Source organism: Siphateles boraxobius, unplaced genomic scaffold, assembly GCF_051911475.1.
Source record: "Siphateles boraxobius isolate OS27281-9 unplaced genomic scaffold, OSU_SipBor_1 9, whole genome shotgun sequence".
Classification (NCBI taxonomy): domain Eukaryota; kingdom Metazoa; phylum Chordata; class Actinopteri; order Cypriniformes; family Leuciscidae; genus Siphateles; species Siphateles boraxobius.
The window spans coordinates 24,920,809-24,948,633 of record NW_027509219.1 but is presented as its reverse complement, the minus strand read 5'-3'; the positions used below and the strand labels follow the sequence as shown (position 1 = coordinate 24,948,633).

The following is a 27,825-nucleotide window of genomic DNA, read 5'->3' as shown; positions in this document are numbered from 1 at the left end:
TGCGCACTGGGGTATCGAACTCGAGACTGCCTGGAGGAGGTGGTCTGTGTTCGGTTGCTCCCGAACCGTGCTGCGATTCGCGTGTATGTGTTGTTTACTCAGCTATAAATAATAGCACCAAATTAATTAAAAAAAAAACAATATATTGACCCACGTCGTGTTTTCTATCATGCGCCGTCCACGTTTGCAATGACGTAAGATGCACGCAAATGCACCAGAGTTCGATAGAATCAAGATGAGTGTGAAACCAGACCAACGCTGCGAGGGGCGCCGGGAACAATCGCGCCCGGGCTCGGACCGCAGCAAACGAGCCCAGTGTAAAAGCCCCCTTACACTCTTCTCTGGATTAAATGCCTGTTCTTTGTCTTTCAGGTGCTTTCAGGTTTGACAGTAAAAAATGAAGTCAATTTGTATATCAGCAAGTTTTTTTTAATTATTATTATTTATTTATTTTTCTTTAAGATTTTGTGTGTGTGTGATGTGTGTTTGTCTCTGTTTGAAAGCCTGTACATGTACCTTGTGTGTTTTCTGACCATACTTTATGAAGTTAGAACAAGAAATTAAGTGCTCTAGAATAACAATATAGCCTATTGCATTGCGTGCGTGCATGCGTGCGTAAATATATCATTTCGTTTAGATCAGCACCGAAATGTTTTTCAGTAAGCCAAAATGTCATTTAGATCTATAAACAAACTAAAAAGACAAAATCGGTATGTTTTCATAAAGTGGAGCAGAAGTTTTTTTTTTTTTTTTTTTACTCTTTTTAGACTGCATTCAAAGTTGCCACCCCGAGGACTTGTGGATTTTGGAGTCTTGTTTTAAAAGGGAAAAACTTATTTAGATTCTTTAAAATAGCTAACTTTTAACATGTTCAATTTAACAGAGCTTATATAAGTAGCATATATAGCATATACAAGTTTATTTATGTATAGTTCCAGTCATGCGGGGGAAATGTTATTTCAGTTAAGGAATAAGTAGGCTAAAGTAAAATAAAGTGTATTTTATTTATTTAGGAATAAATAAATATGGTAACAGCATAGGAAATTATACCATAGCCTACTATTTAACTTGTTATAAAATTTTATAAAAATAAACGCTTGAAGTTAAAATTAGACTACGTGTAGTCTATACAGATATTTTTTGTTTTCATATCTGAATTGATGTGGGTTTGAGGGCTTGCGCCTATAGGAAAGTTACAAATGAAGCTTCATTCTTCATTTTAGTAAAGTATGCTTCAGGATATTAATAAGGGCAAATAATATCATGAAAAATTTCGCGTCTTTCAAAATATAACAAGTAAATAAATGTATTTTTTAATCATTTTCATTATTTTAATAAAGACACATAAACATTGATATTTACTGACCAATAATTTCATATTGACCCACTGCGACTTTTTAATTTTTATCTACATTTCTCTCTCTCTCTCTCTCTCTCTCTCTCTCTCTCTCTCTCTCTCACACACACACACACGCACGCACGCACGCACACGCACACACACACACACACACACACACACACACACACACACACACACACACACACACACACACACACACACACACACACACACACACACACACATATATATATATATATATATATATATATATATTTCACTCAGATAGGCTATTTCTCAAAAAAGCCTGCCAAGGGAAGGATAAGCTCATATTTTGCTGGCATAGAGGTTTAATGAACTCGCGGTTTTACGCCTTTGTGCTTTTTCATAAACACACAAAGTGTGGCCAACCTGTGCAGTGCTCAAAGGATAGGCTACACCTTTAATAGAGCATTTAACGTTGTCGAAGTTTCAGCCTTGCTTTTCTTCTTCCTTGGAAAAAGCTGCAACAGCTCCCTGAACTTTAAGCCAATTGTTTAACCTCTCGAGTTCCTCATCGGACACTATCGGCCGGAGCCAAGAATTACAAGCTTATAATTTTATTTCAGCCAGCAAGCATAAACCGTACATTACATATTAAAGACCACTAATCTACTTGTGTTTTAGTTTATTTATGCCCTAAATGCCCTAGTTGTCTCTTGTAACCCTTCGCAACCCGGGAGTAGTCTCACGTAAGGACCCTTCAATTGATTGAGCACTATGACTTAACACGCAATTTCAAGGGATACTGGCAATGTGTTAACATGACAAAGGTTGTAGGGAACCTTGTTCAGTTTAACTCGTTCAAAGTAAATACAATTGAGAATAATGATATTGTTCTTTTTCGTATAAAGTTAGACACACACGTCCAAAGAGATGTCCAAACAAAACAAAAGCACACGCGCGCTTTACGCATGCACCGAAACAGATTTTTATTTTATTGATAGGCCTATACACATTGTTTATCTTGGTGACAGGGTTGGCTCAACTCTACAATCAGGTTATTTGAGCACTTTGTGTTTGTTCTGTCATCACTGGTTTAACATTCTAAGCCTTGCACCATGTGACCAATTATAAATAAGGATATCTTAAGTTATAAAAGTTATTAAGTGATATGTATTTAATTTTATTTAAGCTATTAGCTTATAAGGTATTTTTTATAAAATGTTCTTATTTTTTAAACCATCAAGTAAAAAGTAGCCTACTAGCTAACTTGAACATATACACTTGAGTGTAGGCTATATAATTTAGTTATAATTAACTTATGTTTTTCCCCCAAACATTTTTTTTTGTGAACAAATTTTTTATTATTTTATTTTATTTACCATACCAGGATCATATCAAAGCTCACATGAACTATATACAACCAGATGTCATGAAAACTGCCCACCCCCCAACATTTTTTTAGGTTTTTCTTTGTGTTTACAAATGTAATTCATTTTTTCGGTCATGCATCTCCACAGTATTGTTTTTAATAGAATTAGCCTACGCAAATTGACCTTAACAGAATTTGAAGACATGCTACTCATAATGTATGCATGAATTGATGAATGTACAGTCATTTCGTGCATTACATTATAATATATTTCTGAATAACTTATGACAAAAATTGTCATGCCATTGACCCATAAATAAAGTAGCCTATAGCCTACACATATAAACTACGCCATCAAGTGCAGTTCTTCTAAGCGAGTTGCTCCACTGCACACACACACACACACACACACACACACACACTCACTCACGCCACCCCCGTATTTCATCAATTCCTTCTTCGCGAGAACCGTAAGATGTGTGTATGGAGCTCAGAACAGCGTCTGTGTTGCCATTCGTGTTGTAAGAAACAAAAGAACAGACGAGACATTGATTCCTCTCTATACACAAGGACATCTATGCGTGCTGCATGTGCAATGCTGCAAAGAGACCGACGATTCAGCACTGTAAATTAAAGATACACGACCAAAACAACAGCCAGCACCTTCAGCCAGTGCACTCTGCAGCAAGCCGTGCATTACTGTAAATCCTTTATTGTGTCCTTCTGTACCTTATAACGAGGATTTCCGTTTGGACGAGGCTCGAAGACTTCGCGTGGGACGTTTTGTATTTGGTCAGTGTCCGGGTTTATTTTCCTATCCGAAGAGCACGGATTACTTCTTTGCGAAGATAAATGAATACGGAGTAATAAAAGCACCCGACGAGATGACCAAGCGTTGAACTGCAGAACTACGAAAACCTCGAAGCTGTAACTTTTTTTGGGGGGAGGTTGGCAGTTTGGCTTCGAAATGGTACGTTAACAAATCAGTTTCATCATTATTATGTCGTTGCTCCAAAAGACGAAGGAGATCACGAGTTGTGCACTCTTAAAGTCAAATGAGATCATCATCAACACACAGCCGCCGTGTTTCGGTTTCCCCTCTGCTTCCTCTCTTACCAGCCGGTTACTCCTTTTCTCGTTGGTTTTCGGCCAAACAAGGTTTTGTGGGAAAGGCTTAAAATGCTGGCGCGTTATTTTCGCTATTGAGACGTGCAATGGTTAATATAGCTACCCTGCGATTTGGCTTTTCTCCTGTAATGAAAGTTATTTGTTTTGTGACAGCCGAAGAAAAAAAGGCGTGTGTGTGTTAACCACGGGATCCCGAAGGCCAAGTTGAAGTTTAAAGCCAGTAGAGGCAGATGCCCAGCATTCGAGTTTGCACAGCAGAAAATGGCCGCAGGCTCGCCGGCATGAATTTGACATCTACGCCGACAGAGGCGCTCCCTCCACGGCAGAATTATCAGTTAGTGCGCCGAAGTCACAACCGGCAATTCGACATGGTTTCAGAAAGTGCTAGAAACTGCAGTTACTTGTCATGTTCGCGTGACAGTTGCAAACTTGACCTTTAAATAAAATTAAGAAAACATGCTTCACGAGACCGTGCCAAAAATTGATTTTACCCTGGTTGTTTACAGAATAGTAATATTTAGTTTGATACACTTTTACAAGTGCTATGTTGTAATTCCATGTTTTCAGGAATGTAGGCTACAATATGCTTGCAAGTAATCGATTATGCAAATATGCAATGCTACATGAATTTCAGTACTATTTTAGGATTATTTATCAAAGGACAATAGCATCTTTTAAAATAGGCAATGGTTTTTTTGTAAGGGTAAACTTTCCCTTTAAGGGAAGAGATTCAACAACAGACTTAATAGCTATCTTAGCCACTGCTGTTACCTGTTAATTTGTGTGTATATTAACAAATAATCCTAAAATATATAGCCTAGCTATTTGCTCTCTGCGGGGATATTTTCAGTTTATGTTGTAGCTACTTTCAGGAAGTATAGCATACGTCTTTCTTTCTCCTTCAGGTTTTGAGTTAATAATATTGTCTGTTTACAGTAGCCTAATAATTCAGCCTTTTATAATTGTTTTATATTTAGGGCTAGGCTATGTTCATGTTGTACTACCTACTCAAATCTATTCTTTCTCTTTAAAAAATATTATATTACAATGATCGAGATTGAATGATAATATGTGGCACTTTCAGAATAGGTTAAAGGATAAAGAATGACTCTTATGAATATGACTTTTCTAATTATATGCACAATTAGGAAAGTGTTTTGATGCGTCGGGGTTTCAGCAGTGTGATTGATAGTCAGCTCTCTCCCTGGTCGTATTTCACAACTTGTGCACACCTTTTTTCAGTTAAAATTCTAACGAAATAACAGGTGTTGTTTACCATGTTTGTTTTAATAGCCTGCATGGTTTTACGCTTTAATTTAAGTCAATTGACGGCTAGTTTATTTAATCTCCGTCTGATCACTCCAACAAAGTTAAACCTGATTTCTACAAAGTTTCCAGCTAAAAAAACTCCAAAAGAACACGTTTAAAGTCCTTGATGTGGGTATCTGAGTGATTATTAGCTACTTGTAGAGTTAGTGATTATAGATATCGAGGCGAGTTACTTTTCTTGCAGTGGCTTTATAAAAGTTTGTGATAATCAAAATATGCATTGGGGAACATAGGCTAAATGAAGTGAAATTAGAATCGCGCGCATGATCATATTCTATTTACTATTCATAATTAGACTCGTTTCAGTTAATTAAGTGACCGATTGACAAGTCATTACCTTGTTTTTTAAAAAAAAACTTGAGACAGCTTTCTTCTGTGTGTAAAGCTAACTTGCCTTATCAGACACTGCCAATAGTAGGCTATTTTACGCGGGGTGCACTTTTTTTTAATCCACTCCACTCACATGAAGCGATACGCCTGGAACACTTTGTCTTGAATGGATGCATGCATGTGCGCTCCCTGTGACGCAATGTCCGCGCGAGCCTTGCTCTAATCGCTACTTTAGCTGGTGTATGTTGCAATAAAAGTGTTTGGAATACGCGCGCGGGTGAAGCGCGCAGAACATTGCTGCGCCCGAACCGGATCAGCGCGAGAGGGGAGAGCGATGCGTGCGCATTGGTGAAAAGGGGAGAAAGTCGTTTGTCAGTTTGTTACGCACCATATGAGCTTCAGAAACCGAGGCAAATAACGTTTTTTTGTTAATTTCACGGACTTAGCGGATGTCCCCGGACAGTGGAAACCAGAGTTAGCCTCTCTTGCTCCTTCAAGTGCTTTCTTTGGGATGGGCTATTTTCATAACGTCATTTCATTCCTCCCTCTGTTGAAAACATTTTTCTTTCTTTGATTCTTTCTCCCACCATTTCCTAAATGGAACAGATTGCAGCACCCCACGCGTTTTCCTGCCTGCAAAGTTTGGTTTCAAACGTGTACACAGTTTGCGCGTTCTCTTTTGCCGGACGACCCTTGATTTAACGGACTCTGTGGAAGTCAGAAGTGGCGGCGGTGGAAGTGTTAATCATGATGAGGCTTACCATGATTAACTGTGAAAAATGATCCACTAACTTGTCGGTGTTTTGCCACATTTTCAAGTCACGCGCTCCCCTTTCAACATGATGTATTCTCCTCTCTGTCTAACTCAGGTAAAGTGCTTATTTGTTTCTTTCTGAACGAATTGCTCCTGAACGCGCAACGAGATTTCGGTTCATAAAGGGCGGGCTGAGAACTGTGCTTCTCTTTTATACAACACAAAACTATACCCATGTGCGTATTAGTTTATTGAATTGATCAACTTTTCTATTTTACACTGTTAACAAAGTCAAAAATCAATTGGACTAGGTAACATGAACCGTTTATCGTTGTATTTAAGATGGAGTTTATATGCTTTATAGTAGACATTTAGTCATCTGCTTTAGTTTTAAACATAAACTGGAAGGGAAAGTTAGCCAACATGACCATAGTTAAGATAAAATAAAACTTTTATTACAGTTAAACATTTGGGTATGCATTTATATAATGGATTATACTTTTGTCAATTTTTATCTAGATTGGATCAAAATGTGCTCATTATATACTTTAAGATTATTTCCGTTCTTGTGTATAAGAGATATGTATATATATATTCTATGATAATGTATATATTCTATGTAAAGACTTAAAACTTTGATGGATTTATTGTTTATAAAATATTAAAAATTACAGAGAGATTTAGGATATCTGTACAAATCTGACTTCATTATTGTGGTTTCAGCTCTTGTTTTGGGAGGTTTTTAAGTTTGCAATTATTAGGATATAGAAAAATGTTCTTTATTGAAGTATTTTATTAGTCTGCTCAATTCTACAAAGCCAGACACTTAAAAAAAGATATAAACTGGAAAGAATAACATTGACTTGCCAGACATCGGCCCCTTTTCTGTAATTTACTTAAATCATATATTACTTATTATAACTGAATTAATCAGAAAATTGTTTAGCATTTTATGCAGTGTGGTAGTGCTCAGGCTTTAAGCAAATGTGATTGTATTTCAAAAGTATTTTTGTCAGCAGTCTGAATTGAGGCAGAGGGTTTTTAAGGTCACTTAACTGTCTCAGATTGCCTTACTGTATATTGACACGAGCCACTATGATTTTAGATGGCTGATGATTGCTTTGACCTTGGCTTTGATGAGAAAGTTGCATCAATAGTGAATAATTTTGCTTCGGTTTGTTTTAAATTTCAGATTGTTTTTTAGCAAGGACAGTCCCCTGTTAAAACATTGTCCATCTTTTCACTTAGAAATGTACATGTTAATAATAATACTATAATAGTTCAAATGTAAAAGTAATACAGCTTGAACTTTGTTGCAGTTTATCCTTTGTATATGAGAAAAGGATTTTGTGAGGAGAAGTGTTTAAAAAAAGTTTTAGATCTCTGCTCGGGAAGATATTTGTTCCATATGCTTGATTCGAAAAAACGGCTATACTTTTTGACAGACATAATGGCAGTCCATTAAACCTGTCGATTTGACACTGAAAATATGTAAATAGCAGCTGCTTTTGTAAAGGTCTAACTTTTTCTTGACCGTTTATCTTGTGGTATAATTCGGTTTGTAGTTCATATCAATCTTTATTTTAATAACTGCTTGGGAAACCTTAATGGGAGTTTGGGCTTTTAAGTCACACAAATATGTATTGTAGTTTTCAGCTCTTAGTGAATGTGTTCAAACAGGTAACAGTACAATTACACGCCTCACCCTCCAGCGCTTGAATTTATTATTAAATTAATTAGATGGGGCTATGTTTCAGTGCTCACTGTGTTTTTTGATTCTATATAACAGACGCTTGTTTCAGTATTTTGGATTAGCAAACTCTTTATATTCGGTCTAAACATGAAGTAACCATAATCCACTTTAGCAGTTGTGTAACTTTACTAAATGTAGTTTTAGTGAATTATAAACTATCATGCTCAGCTGTAAAATCGTAAAACTTGTTAAAAAATTGTTTGCTCTACCTGAACACTTACAAAACACATTTGATCTGATCCGGTTTGTGTTAGTCGTATTGAGAGCCAGCAGTGTGGAGGCCTTGGTTTTCTCTGTAACCGCTCGGCATGTCCACTAACCTCTTTGTTGTTGCTGATAGGATAATGTAATATAGCAGCCTGCAGCATTTGAGGGAGAGCGCGCAGTGTGCACAGAGGTTCGGGCCGTAGTCAGGGACAGATGAGGCGTGTGCCAGACTCCACTCAGTCCTGCTGGCAGCCAGAGCTTCGTTGCACACAGACACTTCACAAAAAAAGTTTTAAGCTCCGAACCTGTTCCGTATGCTATCATTATAACAATTTTGTCTGCAGTAAGCACCATCCGCCTCAAACTTAAGTTAAAAGTTTTGACAGACGTTTGACGTGTAGGCTACTTTTAGTGTTTTTATTTTGTACGATTCGAGATATAATAATTTGCAAGTTTTAAATGCTTTTTTTCTTTTGCATTATTTTATATTAATTTAAGGTCATTGTGAACCTGAACAAAGGTCAGAATTTAGTCCATGAAGAAAATGTTAATTGTTTAAGTGCAAATGACTAAAACTAAAGAGTGTTGAGCCTATTTCTATATTTATTGAAATTATTAATCCAGATACTGATCAAATGTATTTAGTTTGGACAGACCCAGTTTGGAGCGTATTTGCCAACAGTGTAGAGTAGTATCAGTGGGAGATCTGAGAGGCTCTATTCCTCTGCGCTGGCAACATGCTGTCCTGCCCCCATTCCTCATCGATTCATTCCTTTAGAACCTCAATTAGTCCCCCCCGGGAAAGAAGAGGAGGACCGATCCAAGCGTCGAGCCTTTCTGAGACACTCTCACTTGACTGCGCTGACTGACAAAATACTATACATCAGAAGATGTGCTGATAATAAGACTTGCTCTGCGTTGCATTTTAGTTTTCATATTTCCGTGCAAAATATTCCAGAACGGAGAGCCTTTTTCTTCCATTGGGGCTTGAAATTACTCATATAAACGTTTTGTTCTCTAAATGAATGCACACATGGTCTGTTATTTATTTTCACTACTCAAATTAGTTTATATGTTTTGCTCGTCATTCCTTGTTACATGTGCATGGGAAGCTAGTCTAACCAGGATCTGATTTAATGAGCATTGAAATGTTCTCCAATCCTTTCCATGGTTGGGCACTTTGTGTTTGAAGTGTCGTTTTTGGGCTCTCAAATGCCCCAGAACTCCCCCGTGGTGTAATCCACTGGTCCTCTCTCAGTCTGCGTGTGTGTGTGTGTGCCCGCCTGCCCGCCTGAGGTTTTTTTTTTCGTCAGGAGAGTGTTTGCTCTTTCGCTCGGCTCAGAAATGCATGCCCCACTTTCGTCTGACAGCCCTGAGTGGCACAGTCATGGTCGCGTCCCAGCGCGGCAGCTCCCAATGTGCCCGTTAACAGATTAATTAAACTGTTTTGATCACCCGCTCTTCCTCGCTAGCCATCCGGCCTGCATTTATCGCAACTTTTTTAGACATTCGGCTGCTTATTTGTGTCAGGGAGCGCTTTGGAAAAAAGGGTCAGAATCTTAAGTGGAGCATTAACTTTCATGTGTTGATCCTAGTGGCTGATATTCATTAGAGGACATCGAGGAGATTTTTAGGGGAGGGGAAGGGAGAGGAGAGGAGGGGAGTCGGGCACAAAGAGTAGCCTCAGTTATAAAGGCCCGAGCTCTTGGCATGAGTAGAGGACTTCATGTGGCCAGAGCTGGAGATGTCTGTGGAAGGTTGGCTGCGTTTCATATCACACCCAGGTTCCTCTGCGGGGAGAATGGTGAGCAACCCTAAATATTTACTCTATGAAGATGTGTTTGGATTCAACCTGAGCCCGCAGCCTCGCTCTCTCATCCATGCCAGTGTATTGCAGCAGAAGAGAAGTTTATTTTTGTTGTTTTCTAGATGAGATGTGGTCCAGCGAGTGGCTGAATCACCCTCTGGAGTCTCGTTTTTGAAATGAGCCTTACAAAAAACAGCTCAGACTTCTGGAATAGCTTAATCAACTGTGCAAAGACAAAATACGTTTTATTCCGCTCCGCAAGTACCTCTGTGTTGGAAGAGGTCTTATAATTCATGTTTTTTTTTTTAACTGCAGATGTTTAAATCTTTTCTTAATATTTTCTGTATGATACGGGTTCAGATGCTGGCAGATCCGGTGCTTTGTCTTCAGCAGGGAGAGAGTTCTGTCTTCTACCCTAGGGTTTGAAGTCACAGTAGTAGGTCATTTTGAGCAGAACCTCCGCTCTTGGCATAGTCGGCTCTGCTGGGAAGGCTTTAAGAAATGTTTCCAACTGGAAGGCGATCAAGAAGAGCAGTGCTGGCGTGGCAGGGTGCAGCGGGCTGTTTATTTAAAAGATCTCTAAATCTACCTCTGCTTCTCCACTACTGTGCCTGTGTTTTTCTAGTCTCACATTTGTTCGCCGATTTTGATTTTTGCCACAAGTTTGACACTTGATTACATTCTTCGGTTATGTCTGAATATCCCAACATTCAGGAATACTTTGCATTGTGCGTTCTTTTTGTATTGTAGATTAAAGTCATGTACTCTGGGAAACTCTTAGAGTAGTTTGTTCTGAAACAAATTCTTGATTTTATATTATATATATATATATATATATATATATATATATATATATATATATATGTCATATTATAAACACTTTTTTTTCATTTATACTATACTTTTTAAAATATGATATATGATAAATATATATTTGTCATTAATAGAATATATATCATATATACAAGTGTATATATAATATATATTCTACAAATGTATATTTTAAATGATGATATATCATTTTTATATATTTAATATATAAAAATTAGATTTGAATTTTTTTTGGCAATACAAAATAGCTGCAATAATTAGATTAGCATTCTTTGCAATTATTGCATTTTTCTTTTTGATGAAAATTTTTGCTTTCTTCAACATACTCTGTATTTGAGTCTGAACAGATGCGGAGGGATTTTTTTGGCTGTCTCTTTCTTGCCTGCTTGCACCAGTGCTGCAGGCAGCTCACTGTGTGTGATATACACCCCTCCGCTGCTCTCCAGAGCTGCTATTGGAACTCTGCGCGATACGATTCCCTTGCAAAAAAAATGAATTATGAATGGATTGACTAGCTCTTTTTGAATGCATGTCACTTATACAAAATAGCCATTGAGAGTTCTGTGCCTTTTGTTCAGCTGGCCTTTGGATGATATGACACTGTGTTTATTGTAGGAAAAAATTATGTTTTCTCTGCATTTTGTGGTGCAGAAATATTTGCAGACATATATCCAGACAAACACTTTTAATGGCCGAGAACAGAGTTATTGAGCATAATTAACTTAAGTGCCCTTAAAGAAATGTTTTTCTTTTGTTTTCCCACTCTTACCCATTTATATTGTAATTCTTGAGAAATTGATTAAATAGTACTATAATGCCTCATGTTCCAGAACGTTTGCCGCATGTTGTCTGGAAGCACAAAGACCCATGTCACTGGACGCATTCCTCATATACCATTATCAATCAGGAGGATCTTCTGTGTTGCAAATGTTTTGAAAGGGTTGTTGAGCAAGCTTTCACCCTCTTTCAATGTGTATAAGTGTGTGTGCCTGGACCACAGCTGAAGGAAGATGCCGCAGATCTTGTGGTGTAATGGAGACTCGCCAATACTGCAAGATAAGCGACTTTTTTGTGTGTGCATTGAATTCAAAGACCAGGATCCCTGTGGCCTTGCGTAGAGCTGGGCTTTTAGATCTTGTTCCTTTCCCAGCATGGAGTTCTCTAAAATCAGAAAGATTTCATTCTGATAGAGGAGAGCTATCTTTACAGATTGAGCATATAGCTCAGTAGTTAATTAATATGTGTGTGTGGTGGGTTGAGGGGGCGGTAGATGACAGAATCTGTTGTGTTATTTTTCAGGGAGTTGATGTATCCTCCCTGATGGGCTTTCAAGTTCTCAGCCAAGACAATAATGAGAATGTTTATCGCTGCACGTGCACGTATGCTCTGTCTCTCTTATTGACAGCTCTGATTCATGCGTCCGCCCACTCATTCTGAGCTGCAGGTTAAGACACCTTCTTCAGGAAAAAGGATGATCCAGATCCTGATATATTAAGAAAGCCATGCAAACGGAATCCATAAGGTATGCCGCTGGGGTTCTGACGCATTGTTCATTGTTCCGCTGACATGCGATTGAATAATGACCTGTGGTGATGCATTTAATTTTGTTTTGCAGGAACTTGAAATAGAATGAAACTTGGCATTCTTGCGTTCTCAATTACACTCTCGTGTTAAACCACCATCGCCTTATCTCAAAGCGGAGAGCTCCTAAAACTCTTCAGTTCTGATTTCGTGAGATAACGTTTCTCATTGTGTCTGAGTGACAAAACATGAGAATCTGCTTGTGATTCTTGCGTGAAAGTTAAGTATCACCAAGAGCTTTTTTGGATGTGTATGTGGTGAATTACGCTGTATAACTTCATAAATAGCTGTCATCACTGAGAAACCTGGTGTCCAGAAACAAGATAAAGAGAGACCGATAGATGAGGAAAGTTGTATGAAAAGCCCACTGGACTTTGTGGCATCGGCAACACTGGAAAGTATCTCTCTATCACTCTCTCTGGACCCAAAATCATGTTCTAGGCACACAGCCCAGATATGAGTTAAAATCTTCTCCAACAAAGAAATATTAAAGTCAAATCATAGGTAAATTATTACCCGCTCTTGCACTTTGGGATGCAGTGATTTGCAGATCAATTTGTTATTTTGATAAAGGGCAGGAGCTGCTTTAAAACACACCAGAGCAACACTTCATCACAATCTGAGGGCTGCGTTGGAGAAAAGAATGTTGCTGCATGGGATCATTTCGAGGAAGGACGAAGGAGAAAGAAAGCTTTTGTATTAGTGGTGTGTGCAGGAGGATTGTCAAGCTAAGGGCAGAAGTTCTGACCGGCAATTAAGGCTTTATGGCATAGCCAAAAAGATATTTTCTGTGACGTATCTCCATAAAAAGTGTAGCGATAATATGTAATTATTCAGTATGCTGTCAGGTCCCATTTAGGACTTATGAGTACAGGCATACAGGCATGTTGAAATTTTTTTTTTCAGTAAAATCTGATGATATCCTCTGATGAGTTCCCAATTTGTTATAGTTTCTTTGTAATCTTTTAATAATTTAATAATTTTTAGTTAATCTCACCGCCTCTGTGAGAGAACATCTGTTTATATCTGCTTTGTCTCGTTGCAGATGTTGAAGTCTATTCTATTGACGTGCTCTTTCGCCTCTTTCTCCGGTGTGAGGTGTCTCTGTGCATGTGCGTTTTATTTCTGCCTCGCACATATAACAGATAAAAAAGAATCAAAGGTGTCAAAGCTAAAACTGGAGGCAAGCTATAGGCCTCCAGTTTTAGCTTTAACATATATATGTATATGCGTGTGTGTGTGTGTGTGTGTGTTTGCACACTACAGGCCTAGACAGATATCTCTATGAATTAGGATCTGAGCCAAACAGAGCAGTGCTGGGAAAGCAAGAGGACACGTCAACACTTGGCTATGACCTAATATGACTCTGGCTTGCTACATGGCAAAAGTGGGGCAGTCATTTTTCTAAGCAGCTCGTTCACTGATCAACGTGCCAGTTTAGTGATAATGCTGAATTAGTTGGTTTATTATTCATTTGCATTTAAAAATGGGTTATGCACTGTTCTTTTTGTAGACTGCCATAGCTAGATTTCTTGAAGAGCTGAGTGCCATGTCATTAACATGACATTTACATTTATACCTTTAGCATAGACCAGAGCAACAAATTGGTACGATGCAATGCCAGGTTTATTTTTCTTCTTCTTAATATTATGTTTATTTGTTGACAGAACAGTTGTTGTTTGTTTTGTAATTATCTTCGGTTTTTAAATCATACAGTATTTGAACATTCTTAGTATGAAACTGGTTGAGAAAGAATCTATGATGAAAAGCTCTTGCAAAAGTAAATGATTTATAATGAAAAGCGAAAATAATGAAAGTTCAAGGTTTTCGGGCATTTCGAGTTTGTTGAATAAAATTATTTGTTGGATTTTATAAAGACACAGGAAATTTGGACCGGACATATTGACAGGCTTGCCCCTTTTTTAGAAATAAATATAATTATTTAATATAATTAAATAATTGCACTTTTATTATATATTTAAATACATGTCAATAAATAGTTTTTATCAAATAATATCATTAAATATTATTTTATTAAATATAATATTAACGATCCTTTTATTTAATATATATACTTTAATTAGTTGTCACAGCCATGGTTGCAAATAGTATTGGGGGAAAGACATTGTTATTTAAGTGAATATCTGATCTAAGCACATGGACTAAAAGCCACAAATTCTAATTTAGATTTTATGAGGTCTTATCAAATTTAAGGAGATAGTTTAAAGAGCCTCTTTTAAGACACATTATCTGTGAAAAGAAGACAGTCACTTTTGCCTGGTCTGAGTGTGGAAATTACATTTGGTACAGCTTGTAGGAAGCATTCTTCACCAGTCCTCAACGCTCACAGAGGAAGATGAGAATTTTTAGTGCAGGCTTTGTTCTTGAGCTCTGTACGGGGCCCTGTTGTGGCATGACTCGGATTATGGAGATTAGCAGGCTAGCTGGTTATGTAATTGAATGTAACCATGAGGAGAGTGAGGGAGAGAAAAAGAAGGCTGAGAGGTGTAAAGAGAAGGGGAGAGAAAACACTTTACCTTCATCCTACCATTTAGTTTTTTTGAGTGGTGCAAGGTCAAAAAAGGGTTAAGCAGGTTTTGACATCCTCTCGCTCTTTGTTGTTGGGGGGGAAACACTGACTTCAAGAGTTCATGCACTTTCAGTCAAAGAGTTTCTGCATGCTTCAGAAAATTATTCTCGCCTTACTTCTGACAGAGAACTGACAAAAATCAGTAGCACTGAGGACAGTTTAAGTTCATCTCTTTCAGAATCTGCACAGCACTGGTTTCTGCCATATATCAAGTCACACATATGGTGAAATATTGATTATCTTACATGTTTTATGTGGAATGTTGAACTGAAATGCGAATAAAAATGTGTAGAACTTATCATATTGATGCATTTTGGTCTTTAGAGATTTCACAGGCATTCACATTGACGTTGTAGTAGAGCATGCAAAGCAATTTCTGAGCACAGAGATAAATTGAATGTTAATCTTTGTTTCATTGTTTTCTCAATTACCAAGTTGCTGAATACGGTCACCAGCATTTCCCCAAAATAGCTATTTGTAACGATTCTCTCATTTCTCGGTAAAATGAAATCAGAACGTTCTGTTCAACTACCATGAAGTTGTCTGCATGATGTAATGGCAAAACCAGGTCAAAATGCCCTTTTCAAACAAATGATCAAAAATTTTGACTCTTTTAACTCTTTTAAAGTGGGAAAAAATTATTGGAGTGTATTGTGACTAATGGCCACATTTAAATAACAGTGAATAGAGCGTTTGCAAAAGGCATGACCGTTTTACTTCCTAATGGCATTTTTTACGCAAACTGTAGACAGTTGAAACTGTCATATTTTTCTGTGAGTGAAGTTGGCTGTTTTCAGTGAAAGCAACGCGAGAAGAAAAACGGGCCTAATGCTGCCATAATGTTATGTGCTGTCGGAATTATCGTAAATACTAGTTTCCTAGTCGGAAATTGTACATGAATGCCCTCTCAAGTCGTATTTACTGCTGGGAAACTCTAAGGTAATTTTAAGGCCAGAGTTTCTGAGTTGAGCGTGCCATACTTGCTGCTGTGACTGGTATTCTTTATTTGTTTTTTCCACAACAGCTAAAATGTCTCATCTTGTCGTTAAAGTAGTGCATATTTACATTAATAACCTAACCGTTTGAAGCATATTATGTTTTATAGATAGCTAAAATAGCATGTACACTATTTGACCGAAACCTCAGAATCACCAGAAAGCTGGCTATCTTGAATCCGCAGTGAATGTATACAACACTGTGGTTATCTTTATTAATTGGAAGAGGTAGTCATTACAAGAACAATCAATGGTCTCCGGCTCTGACTGAAGGCCTGTTTGAGATGCACCTGTTGTCTATCAGACAAATCGACTACTTAACGGGTTTTATTTGAGCGGACATGAAGTGAAAACACACACTTTAACCTGTTCACCCCTACTGGAGGAGCAAAACTAGGCTGAATTAGAGTTAACTAGCCTGAAATTTTGTTTTGACTCTTAAATAATTGAAATGATCTGTAACTGACCCTTTTTTGGGCTGATAAATTATTCATACTGCTTGGAAGTAGATTTAATTTGATTTGGGATATTTAGATCTGATCTTATCCCATGGTACACTGAGACCAAAAGATTCAGAGGGTGAGGGAAGACCCAGTTGATTTTCCCAGGATTAGAACCATGCTGTCAGAGAATGAGCCGAAGCCTCAGCTAAATTCAATTACAGGGCTAATGTAATTAAACCCACAGAGAGAAAGACAACGAGTCCTGCTCTGTTTTGGTCATCCAGTATCCAAGACCCTTCAGACCGACCGAAAGCCCCATCACAACCTTCCCCACTTCTGTCATCATTTCTTAATTAAAGTCAAAACACTGCTTTTCCTTTAATTTGGTGCCTTTTTCCATTGTTATTGATTCTGATAAGACCAAATATTGGGGTGCATCCCATTTGGCCAATTGACCTATCACTAAGCTTGGCATCCTTTTGTTACTGTTGTTCGCAGACAAGCATAACTGCCATGCCAAAATAATTATTCATCCAGTAAAATATATTCATGATAAATGTAAGGGAGATTATTCTTAAATGGGTTGATAGAAGGATGTGTGACACTTAAAGCATTTTAACTGCTTCTGTTAAATAATTTGATTATGCAATAGTGTTATTTAAAAAACTGTGGTGACTGCAAAAGTGTTTTACTGATGTTATGTATGTTCATTTGGAAATGAGGGCTGACAAATAGATTTATCCATGGGGTGCAATTCTCAAGATTTATTTAAAGTTTAGAAAAAGGGCCGAATAAATAAAAAAAAACCCTGTGATGAGTATCCCCTCTGAGTACCATATGACACTATTATAAATGCTATGCCTTTCCATCTTTTAGGGTCATTTATGTTTAAAAAAAATTGGCTTAAAACTATCCAAACACAGGACTACCACACAGACTCACAAAAGGTTATCTGATAATGTGGCTGCCATTAATGTTTTTAAAGGAATAGTTCACCCAAAAATGAAAATTTGCTGTTATTTTACTCTCAGGTCATCCAAGATGTAGGTGTTTCTTCTTCTTCAGTAGAACAGTAAAGAAGATTTTTAGCTTTGGCTGTGGCCCTTGCAGATTCATATAATGTCAACGGCTACCCTCACTTTGGGAGTCAAAAAACATATAAAGGCAAAACAAAATGAATAATAATGGCGGCTCCTGACGATACATTTAGGTCTTATGAAACAAAACAATCGGTCTGTGCAAGAAACAAAACGATCGGTCTGTGCAAGAAACCAAACATTATTTACAACATTATTACCTGTAATTCACAGCCTCTGCAAACGGTCCTGGAGCACAAGCTTCCTGTCACATAATGACGTATGCGCGGGACCTCAAACGTCATAGTCAATCCTCCCAATTGAGATTGCGCAAACGCAGGTAATCTTAATTTTTTTATAGGTTGCGTGTTCTTTTATACTTTTCAGATCTGAAAGCTTTTTATTTATTGCTGCACATTGCCCCACTCTGAAGCGTTTGAGTTTCTCCAAGCTACATATGTTCATGCTTGGTTGTTCTATACTCATCCATTATTAATATACAGTAGCGTGTAAATGCTGAGCTATTGTTTTTCTATTGTTCTGTTGTTTTATGATTGTAAAATGTAAATTCAGCAGGTTTGCCTATAGATCTGGCTTTTATTTGTAAGGTGAATATTTGATTTTGGACTGAGGTTGTAGTATGCTGTAGAACTGGTCTATCTTTTTCAGAATAATTCACCTTGAGTGGCAATATTAGTATGAAAAATGATCAAATCATCTTCACTGCGACATGTTTTTCAGTTGGATATTATTGGAGGAATAGTACTGTTCTTTTCCATTTAATTGGTTTTGGCACAATTCCCTAGTTTTTCAAATGCACACCCTCTCAACATTACAGAAGAGAGGTCAGTGAAAGCTTCCCATGTTTAAATGAAAGTGTGTGATGATCAGATGAGCGAAACAGCTGGATTATAGTATCCAAATACAGTGTGTATTTAAAAACTGTGGGATTAAGGTTGCATGGCAGTCACTGAGTGCCATGTCTAGGTTTTACACCACTATCAACCTGATTGAAAATGAATAAGCGCTTTAGACTGAAGCTCTGTGATTGGCTGTACTTAACGGTAACAGTTGGTTTACCAGGTGTGCATCCAGTTCAGTAGTAATGCACTTGAACTGAGAGGTGTGGTTGGCTGTTTGTAGAGATATAGAGGCCTAAAGATAAGTGCATTACTGTGCTAACTGTTAGTGTGTGTGTGTGTGTGTGTGTGTGTGTGTGTGTGTGTGTGTGTGTGTGTGTGCGTGCGTGCGTGCGTGCGTGCGTGCGTGTGTGTGTGTGTGTGTGTGTGTGTGTGTGTGTGTGTGTGTGTGTGTGTGTGTGTGTGTGTGTGTGTGTGTGTGTGTGTGTGTGACAGAGAGAGTAAGTGAGGGCAGAAAGGGTAATAATCTGAGGTTACCTGAGGTAACCGTGTCATTGTGTGCAGACGTCACATGGTAGGATCCAGAGCTGTCTTCTTTATGGTTTAACTGTGGGCATTGTACTGGGACCTGTGACCAAGGGCCGTCCAGGTTATCTATGGAAAAAAGATTGACCCAGGCCCCTTTAAGCTTTCAGACCATTTTGTCAAGACATAATTCAAAGTTTGTCTTGACAGTCCTTCCTTTTCTAGATAAAAATAAAGCTTTTTTTCATGCAGGTACATTTTTGCCGTGTCATAATTTTTTCAAATTTCAGTTCAAAATATTGTTTTACTAATATAGCAAATTAGCAATGCAAAGGCCCTGAAAACATTACCACTAAAAATTGTGTGCCTTGAAGGTGTGCCACTTTGGATAAAAGTGTCATCCAAAAGCATATATGTTAATTGTAGGTAGGCTAAATAATGAAAATATGTAAGTGATGCATTTGATGTCTTTTTTAAATGTCTACCTCCTGTGGAAAACAGAAACACAATTTCACTTAAAAGGGATGTTTGTGTCTATTTTCTATTGATCATGGCAGCAGTTATTCATCAAATGATGACCAATTAATGGAGAAGAGCGTTATAACTGGGCACATATCCAGATGGCTGGTGTAGACGAGTACACTTTTAAAGAGCTGATTTAGGTATCTGAATCACAGTGGTGCAGCGATGCTTTTCAGATTTTGGTGCCGTAACCTGATTTTGCATAAATCATTTAGTGAATTGGCCGCTAGTGAAACATTGCAGAAAGTGCAAAAAAATGGCACTATTGGCACAATGCATTCTTGCTTAATCTTTGAACCTGTAATCAAAGTTAAGCTAAACCCAAAAAAAGTCTGCACTATTTTGCAGCAATATAATCAGTCTAATCTAAAACACCGGATGCATTTTTGATGTTGGTTGTTGTATTTGTCAAGCAAATGCAGGTTGATGCTTTCATATATGTCTGATTAGAGTACCTCGGGGTCATGACCTTTGTAAACTGGCTATTGAGAGCAAATGGAAGCAAGTGCCGAGCTTAAGCTAGTCTCAATGGTCAGCTGAGAGAGAGAGAGAGAGAGAGAGAGAGAGAGAGAGAGAGAGAGAGAGAGAGAGAGAGAGAGAGAGAGAGATTCAGAATCATGTAAAGATTGGGTCTGTAGTTGGGTGGCCCAGCTATTCTCTCTAATCCTCTATTATGGATGCCTATGGTTATGGCATGCAAAGGTCATAGCTCAAGTTGAGTGGATGCATTGCATTTTCCAAACAGCTTGCTGCTCTAATTTACCCTATGAGTCTGGAAAACTCTTGATGCTGGAATCGCTGCTCAAACTGTTTATTCAGTCAGTTCTAAAATGAATTAAGTTTATTTGTCTGATATATTTCCATGGTATTTTATTGAGTTATTTGGGTGTATCAAATGTTTAATATGTAATATTTAACATTTCTAAGCACAAACATTTAAACACTTTAAAATTTAGTTTTTAATTTGTAAATGGCAATTACATTTGGCATTAATTTAAGATAAGCTTGAAAAGATAAGCATATTTAAATATATCAAATAAATAATGCATCTAATCTAAACCATTTAAATATTACTACTTTTGTTAGAGGCTGAGCATTGCTTTAATTATACTGTTGTGGGTAGTAATGCATTTAAAAAAAATAATATTGGTAAATGGAATATAATAATGATTGCACCAATAATAGCAAATGACAATGGTTTTGAAGCCATTGGAATACAATGAGATGATCCTGATATTCCTGATAAATAAAACCAAAATGTGCCCTTCATTTTAAAATATCCTTACAAAAGTAAAATGGGTTGTAAACACCAGCAATGATAACCAGCAGCAGTTCAAAATAATACTGGACAAAAGTTCTAAAAAAGGAGAGCAACATACAGAGAAAGAATTGTAAAGATTTAATGATTGGGGTGATTTCGTAGGGGAGAAAAACTGCATAGAAAATAAACAAATGACAAGCATATAAATACAATAGAACCAAGATGCATGAAATTAACAGTGCTTTATGTTTTTCAGTAAGTCTAACAGTATTCAGGTACGGATGTTACAACACGCGTTTCGAATTGAGTTCTCTGTCGTGTCATCTTGTGCTCAAATGGCTTAAAATCGCTTAAAAATTTAAACTAACAGGACCTAAAACACATGCAAATGATACATTTTGCTCTATGATGGTTAAACTTTGCAATCAGTTAGAGAATCAAATGCGTTTTGAACCGTGGTGTCTGCTCCGTGCAGATCAACTATGATCCCATATACTTGACATGGCACATCGCAGATGCGCACATGGCATTATCGATGCTAAAAAATATCGTGCAGCCCTATGGCGGAATAAAAGTTGCATTGATTGGCACTCAGACGAGAGCTTTGTGTGGCTTTGTGCTTCATTGCGCAAATCAATTCTGGGAAGGCACAGCTGTTTCCCAGGAGCACCGTTATGCCCCAGCCTTTCTAGCAGTCCCTAATGATCAAACAGCATAAGAACAAACTGCGGCCTGTGTGTTTGTTAGAGAGTGTTTGGGCTTGGAGTCGCTGGGCTGTTTGTATTTGCGGTTCTGCGGTCAGCATGTATGCTAAGACGACGAAGCTACAGCTGTCCCTTCCTCTAAAAGTGTGAATGGGTGGAGCGAGGGAATGAGCTGTATTCACCAGACTATACAGTGGACAGGAAGACAAAGTAGATTATTAATAACTGCTGGCATATTTGTTTGAAGAGGGTATTTAACAGTAACGTTTCAACAATAGTGATTGATGAACATGTCACTACTGTGTCTTATTGTGCATTATTCATCACTTCATGTTATTCTGGAGAAAAATTGTTTGTTTTTTAATCTTCATGATAATTTTTCTCTGCCTGTGAAATGACTTTTACAGATGGCATTGTCAAGGCTGCGTGAATGCTGTAAATGCTGTTATCATAGGCCCCTTTTCACGATTTAGTCAATTCCTATGGATAAAATCAAGTCTCATCCTATAGTTTATTTCCCACTAAATGTTTTGTTTTGCTTTGGAAATAGGCCTATGTCTCATTACAGAAGTTAAAAGCATTGCAAATGACGTTTCTTCTCATATTTTAAAGTAGGAAATGCTATACCCATGTGCTTCTCTGCTAAGCAATAGATTACATGTGAAAATGGGAGGGTATTTATCCCCTAGAAAAGAGATGAGATGAGAAAATGAGGGTTCAACAAGCACAATTTCTGTAGTCAATGTCAACTGTCATTCTCAACCCATTTTATTTCCATAATGTGACATGTATTTCCAAGTGAAAGAGGATATTCAGTGAGAAGAAATGTAGACCAGGGCTTGATTTTATTCAATGGGAATTGATTGGATGTTATGTACCAGAATGTAACTGTCTCTAATTAGCTATTTGTGTATTGGTCAACATTATCTAGTAGCCCACGCTGCATCACCAAGTAAATGTCAGTGGAAAAGGGAAGTCATTTTGTAGGACGAGCAAGTCATTGACGAAAGATTAATTGCAAAAAAATTTCCCCTTTTCTATAACATGCACAGATGAATCGTTCACAAAAAGAACATGCATTGAATGTGCACAGCGTCAGTTTTGATTTTATGTTGACTTTAATCAGAGAAGAAGAGGTGGAAACGGCATTGGGCCTCATGCATGAAACACAAGCAGAACAGTGTAAATAATTCGTAAAATCATTCTTAGAGTAAATAAAATGAATGCAGCAATTTACATGAGAATGCTATTACGATTGATTTAGCCAACATAGAAATTCATTCTGTTCTTGTGTATAAGGCCAAAAAAAGGAAAAATAGAGAGAAATTATCTCTTAAATGAAAATCGAATATTGCTTGATAATTTCAGGGAAAATAGTTGACCTTTTGTGCTGCATCACAGAAAGGTTGTAGTTTGTGTGCGTGGGTTAGGTGCAAGGTGTCTGACACCTTTCAGAGCTTCATTTCTTTGTTCACAGTGATCTTGTCCTCAGTCATTTAGAAACCAGGAAACTTGGGGACATTTTCACAACTGGCAACCCCTTCTGCGAATGAACCAAGCAACTGCTGAGTGGAAAATACCATACGACTGAATTCTTTGCACGCACAATTATACTTTCGTGTTTCGTGAGCCCCAATCTCTGCCAAAATCAGGGCACTGGAAGATGTTTGAAGTTAGTCAGGTGCTTTCTGAATAGGAAAGGCCTAGCGATAAACTCTTTGGCACTTTTATTGAAAGAGACAACATTTTCCCATGTTTTAAAGGGACTATTCACCCAAAAATAAAAATGTTGTCATAATTTAGTCACCCACCTCATGTTGCTCCAATCCTGTATGAGTTTCTTTCTTCTGTTAAGCACAAAAGAAGATATTTTGAAGAATATAGGTAACCAAATAGTTGATAGTTGATTGGTTTGGTTACCAAAATTCTTCAAAATATATTTTTTTGAGTTCAACAGAAGAAAGAAACTCATACAGGTTTGGAGCAACATGAGGTGGGTGAGTAAATTATGACAAATTTTTTATTTTTGGGTGAACAGTCCCTTTAAAACATGGGAAAATGTTGTCTCTTTCAATAAAAGTCCCAACTTGTGTGCGAGTAAGTAATACATTTTCAATTTTGGGTGAACCATCCCTTCAAATTATGTTTTTAATTGAAGGCTTGCAATTGTTCCTTCCCCCACTCCCCTCATTCCATCAGACACATGAGGAACAAAGACTTGAAGATCTAGTGTTTGTGAGACACTAATTGTTGCAAAGATTGAATCCTGTATATAATTATGCTTGTCCATCTTTGTTTAAAATCTTAAGTAAACAAACCCTCTACTTGTTCCATCAATGGGAGGTCCATGGCATTTCAGATGCTAATGAAACAGGTGCTTTTAGCTGTCATGGGAACATGAACCCTGTGACTTCATCCTATGATAGAAAGTCACATGCGTCTTTTGGAGTATGCTTTAGAAGAGATACATTTTGGTTTTTCCTGTTGTCCTTTGTGCTTATGAAATGAAATTTCACACCATCTTTTTGCCCCATATTATCATACGATCTTTGTTTTCAGTAGTTCTTTTCTCCTCAAAAATTCAATTAGCCTGATTAAAGGGGAGGAATTTATTTATTGTAATTGAATTAAAAAATGTTGCCAACAAGATGTTAGATTAAATTTGATCTATCTCAATGTGTAAGGAAAGTGTGTATTTGTAGGTCTGGTCACCATATTAATCAATCTTTTTGCTGTTAACTTGTAGAAATAAGTTCACTTAAGTCCATGAGTGAGAAATTATAATTCTATATCTATATACATATTTAAAAACTTTCTAAAAATAAGGCAGTATTATTAAAAACAACTAGAAATTTGGGCTGTTAATTTATTTTAAAAAATCAAATAAATTAAATGCTGATTGATTTAACTTTAGAGGCCAATTTATTTCCATATAATTGACTGGATTGCTTTGGACTGTACTGTACGACAGACTTAAGATGAATCGAGTTTGTTTAAACTGTATGTCTAAGACTCATTGGTCTTTCGTACAGGACGTGGTCTTGCACCTCATTTGCACTAGTTTTTTTTTGCTCACATTCAGACTGGCATCTTTGGCCTCTGCAGCGTATGTTGCTGTTTTTAGCATTTTGCTACGTCACATTTTTATATTATTGTTTTAAATTAACAGTTCTACTAGATTTCTATTAGTTTCCTACTAGAAATAAAAATGTCACATTAAATCGAAAGAGCAAACCCAAATATCACTGCAGCACATCGTCCACACACTGCCTTTCCTCCTGAGAGAGGTTGGTTACCCAGCATCCCCCTCCCTACATTATGATGCTGCGTGGCAGAGGGCTGACTCAGCGATTGTGCAGAAGAGAGAAAGAGAGGGAGGAAAAGAAAGAGGCAGTGTGAGTCACAGAACATCCACTTTGATCCACTCAGCATTCAGAACCTCATCTCCCATCAGCCCACTGGGCACAGAGGAATAACCTGCAGTGCTCTGTGTCTTTGATAAGCTCTCAGATGTATCCAACAGTATTTAGAAAGGAAGACACACAAAGGACTATAGAGATATAACTTGTTGTCATGGTTAAATTATTAATTCTTTAAGTACATAGTGCTTTGTTTTTATTTTAGCAAGTGTTTTTTCTTTCAGATTTACGTGAGACAGTGTGGACTAATACAGTCTTAAAAAATAATTTTGGTAGTGAACATAATGTCAAGCAGTGATAGCAGAAACTATCTGAATTTTTATTAAATATTTTAAAATATGTTTTTCTTTTCTGTGGAGCACAAGGAGCATTAATATTCAATGGATTATATTCCATGTTTTATGGAAATATTGCTGGACATCCACTTTTAACGCTTTCATCAAAAGAGCAGCTTGGACATTCTGCTAAATATCCCCTTTTGTTTTACTCAGAAGAAAGTCATACTTGTTTTGCAAGATATGCGGGTGAGTAAATGATGACAAAATTAGCATTTTGTGTGAACCGTTTCTTTAAAATAAATGGCGATCACTTAGAGCACCTATAATTACACTTTGTCTTATACGTTTGTATACATTTTAATCAAAAAAGTGTCAATTTCCCATTTACTATACGGCTCAATAGTTTTTAAATGATATTTGCTTGGTGATATTTTAGTGCATATTTTATTGCTGTAAAACTTGTCTAGAAAGGATGCAGGACAATGAAATACCCAGAATATCTCATTCTAAATGTGTCCCAAACAGAAGCATGCCTACTCTTCCCTGTTTTGTTGTGTCTCTGAAAGAATGTTGAAGTTGAATCCATTACCCAGATCCTAGACGACCCGCTTCTCAGCCAGTCAGTAGAAAAAGAAAGAAAGTGCTTTTGGCAACAGCAGTGCAACAGTGCAGGAAGGGTGGGGGGTGAATGTCTGCTGTTAATGCTCAGAGGGCATTCTGGGTAAATTGAAGTGTTACAAAAATTCGAGGCTTACTGGCATTTTCTTTCCCTTGGCACATTGCTCTCTGTACGAGGTGAAAGGTGAATCATACCAAGTATGAATTGATACCAATTCATTTAATTGATCGCTACATATGGGTTTACTAAAATAGTAGTTTTAAAAGTAGCAGTTATTTTTATTGCTAATGATGTGTCTTGGAAAATCTTCTAATTTTTCAGGATCATAGTCAATCTTCAATTCCCCCGACCACGTAATTTGGGGAAAACTGTCTGGAAGAAGCTCTGCCCGGGACACATGCTTGTGACACGCAGAATGACCATAGCAACACTTTGTGTGGGTGTGTGCGACCGCAACACCCCAATTTTGTCATAATTTGGACTTCTCCACTCCCTCTCTCATTCCCGTTCTCTCTCTCTTTGTCTTTCCTAGGAAAAAGATTTGCGCAAAAGAAAAAAAATCACATTCTCTGTTTAAGACATAATAAAGATGGTATCCGAGCAACGGACAGGAATAAAAACACATTTCCCTGAGCTCCGCAATAACAAAATGATTCAATTACTGCATAAATACAGCTGTGTGTGTGTGTGTGTGTGTGTGTGTGTGTGTGTGTGTGTGTGTGTGTGTGGCTGACAGAGCGAGAGCGGCTGAGTTGGTAGGCCTGGCTTTTTTAGGACACTCCAGTGGTCACCGTTTCCCTCATGCTATCACAGCCGCCTTGCCATCAGCCTCCGTCAGATCAAAGATGCTCACTTCATCTGCCATAATGAAGCCATTCATCAGCCGTGTTTATCAATAACATTCTCATCCTTAATGTGCACACGAAATGCAGTCTGATCGCTCTTCTTAGACTGATTGTAGTAAAAACAGAGCATTCCGTTGGAGCGCGTCCAGGCCTAATATGGAAAAAGACAGAGTAGGCAGGATAGGGAAAGAAGGAAAGAAAGAAATGCAATATGCTTCTCAGTTCTCCACTAAAAGTCTTCATGTTTGTGTTGTAAATAATGTAGCAGTAAAGCGGAGAGTTTAAAAATATATATTTCCAGGCCAGAGATGTGACCTTGTGTGCTCTGACACATTGAGCTGTGGTGCTTATGTGGGTGACACAGGTTCAATTTGAGCTGATGTTGTTTCTCCTCATCATTTACCATTTATTCTTATCAAGAGCTTGGCTGTATGATGGTATGTATTGTGTGATGTGTCTCTGCTGGTAGAAATTATGCTATAAATTGCAGATGTTTTAATGTATGTACACTTTAGCGACACAGAAAGTAATACAAAATTACTACCAACATAATCAAGAAGAGGGACAACTTGTAATTAGGAGGTTTATTTTCATTGTGGCTAGTTATTTGAAACCTAATATTTAAAAGTTTATTTTTAAAACTTTCTTTTATGCTTTATATAGCTAATCATATATAACTTGCCACATTATTACAAAATTCAACCGAAGTATTGTGACATGTTAATATATTATCAATTTAACAGCAGCTTTTTTTAATTTAAGTGTTACATAATGTGATGCTGTGTTTGCACAGATGCCAGATCTTTTAATCATTTATGATTAATCATATCTTTTCATTTGCATCAGCAAGTTCAATTTATTAAGTATTTAACTCACCTGATTATCCAAAATTATTAATTACCAAGTTTATTTAATGTTTAATAATAATTATATATATATATATATATATATATATATATTATGTAAGGGATAATCCACGGTTTCAATGCACGATGTGGAAGAAAAGAACCACTTGAAGCTGACTTGTTTAATGCACAGCTAGCCATAGGTTATCCCGCTTATACCATGGTCATTTGCTAGCATTGACAACTCAAAGCTGTTATTGATGTTTGAAGTGTTATATGTTATATATATAAATGTACACATTTATTTATTTACTAATTCATTATTTCTTAAGTTATTTTATTTTATTGCAGAAGTGGTCCTTTGTCGTACTGTGATTTATAATTTTGGTTGTGTTCAGGAAACCTGTTTGCAATTCTGTTTAGCGACACT

At 37.2% G+C, this 27,825-nt stretch overlaps 1 protein-coding gene and 1 long non-coding RNA gene across 15 annotated transcripts in view; one reads left to right on the top strand and one right to left on the bottom strand.

Moving 5' to 3' along the window:
• The window catches only part of nfic (nuclear factor I/C), a 128,002-nt gene that overhangs the window by 16,732 nt on the left and 83,445 nt on the right, over positions 1 to 27,825 (top strand). For 3 of the 14 annotated variants that reach the window (XM_077222971.1, XM_077222970.1, XM_077222965.1), the window contains exon 1: positions 5,624 to 6,349. The exons of 6 other annotated variants lie outside the window; for them this stretch is intronic. In XM_077222971.1, coding sequence (XP_077079086.1) covers positions 6,320 to 6,349 — 30 coding nt within the window. In that variant the 5' untranslated portion in view covers positions 5,624 to 6,319. Of the gene's footprint in view, positions 1 to 3,097; positions 3,664 to 5,623; positions 6,350 to 9,802; positions 9,999 to 27,825 lie in introns of those variants that run through there. 5 more of the 14 variants (XM_077222964.1, XM_077222974.1, XM_077222973.1 and 2 more) reach the window with 4 other exon arrangements.
• The window catches only part of LOC143732191 (uncharacterized), a 36,114-nt gene continuing 32,275 nt past the window's right edge, over positions 23,987 to 27,825 (bottom strand). Inside the window, exon 4 of the long non-coding RNA XR_013201064.1 lies at positions 23,987 to 26,233. This is a non-coding gene — a long non-coding RNA (uncharacterized LOC143732191). The remainder of the gene's footprint in view (positions 26,234 to 27,825) is intronic.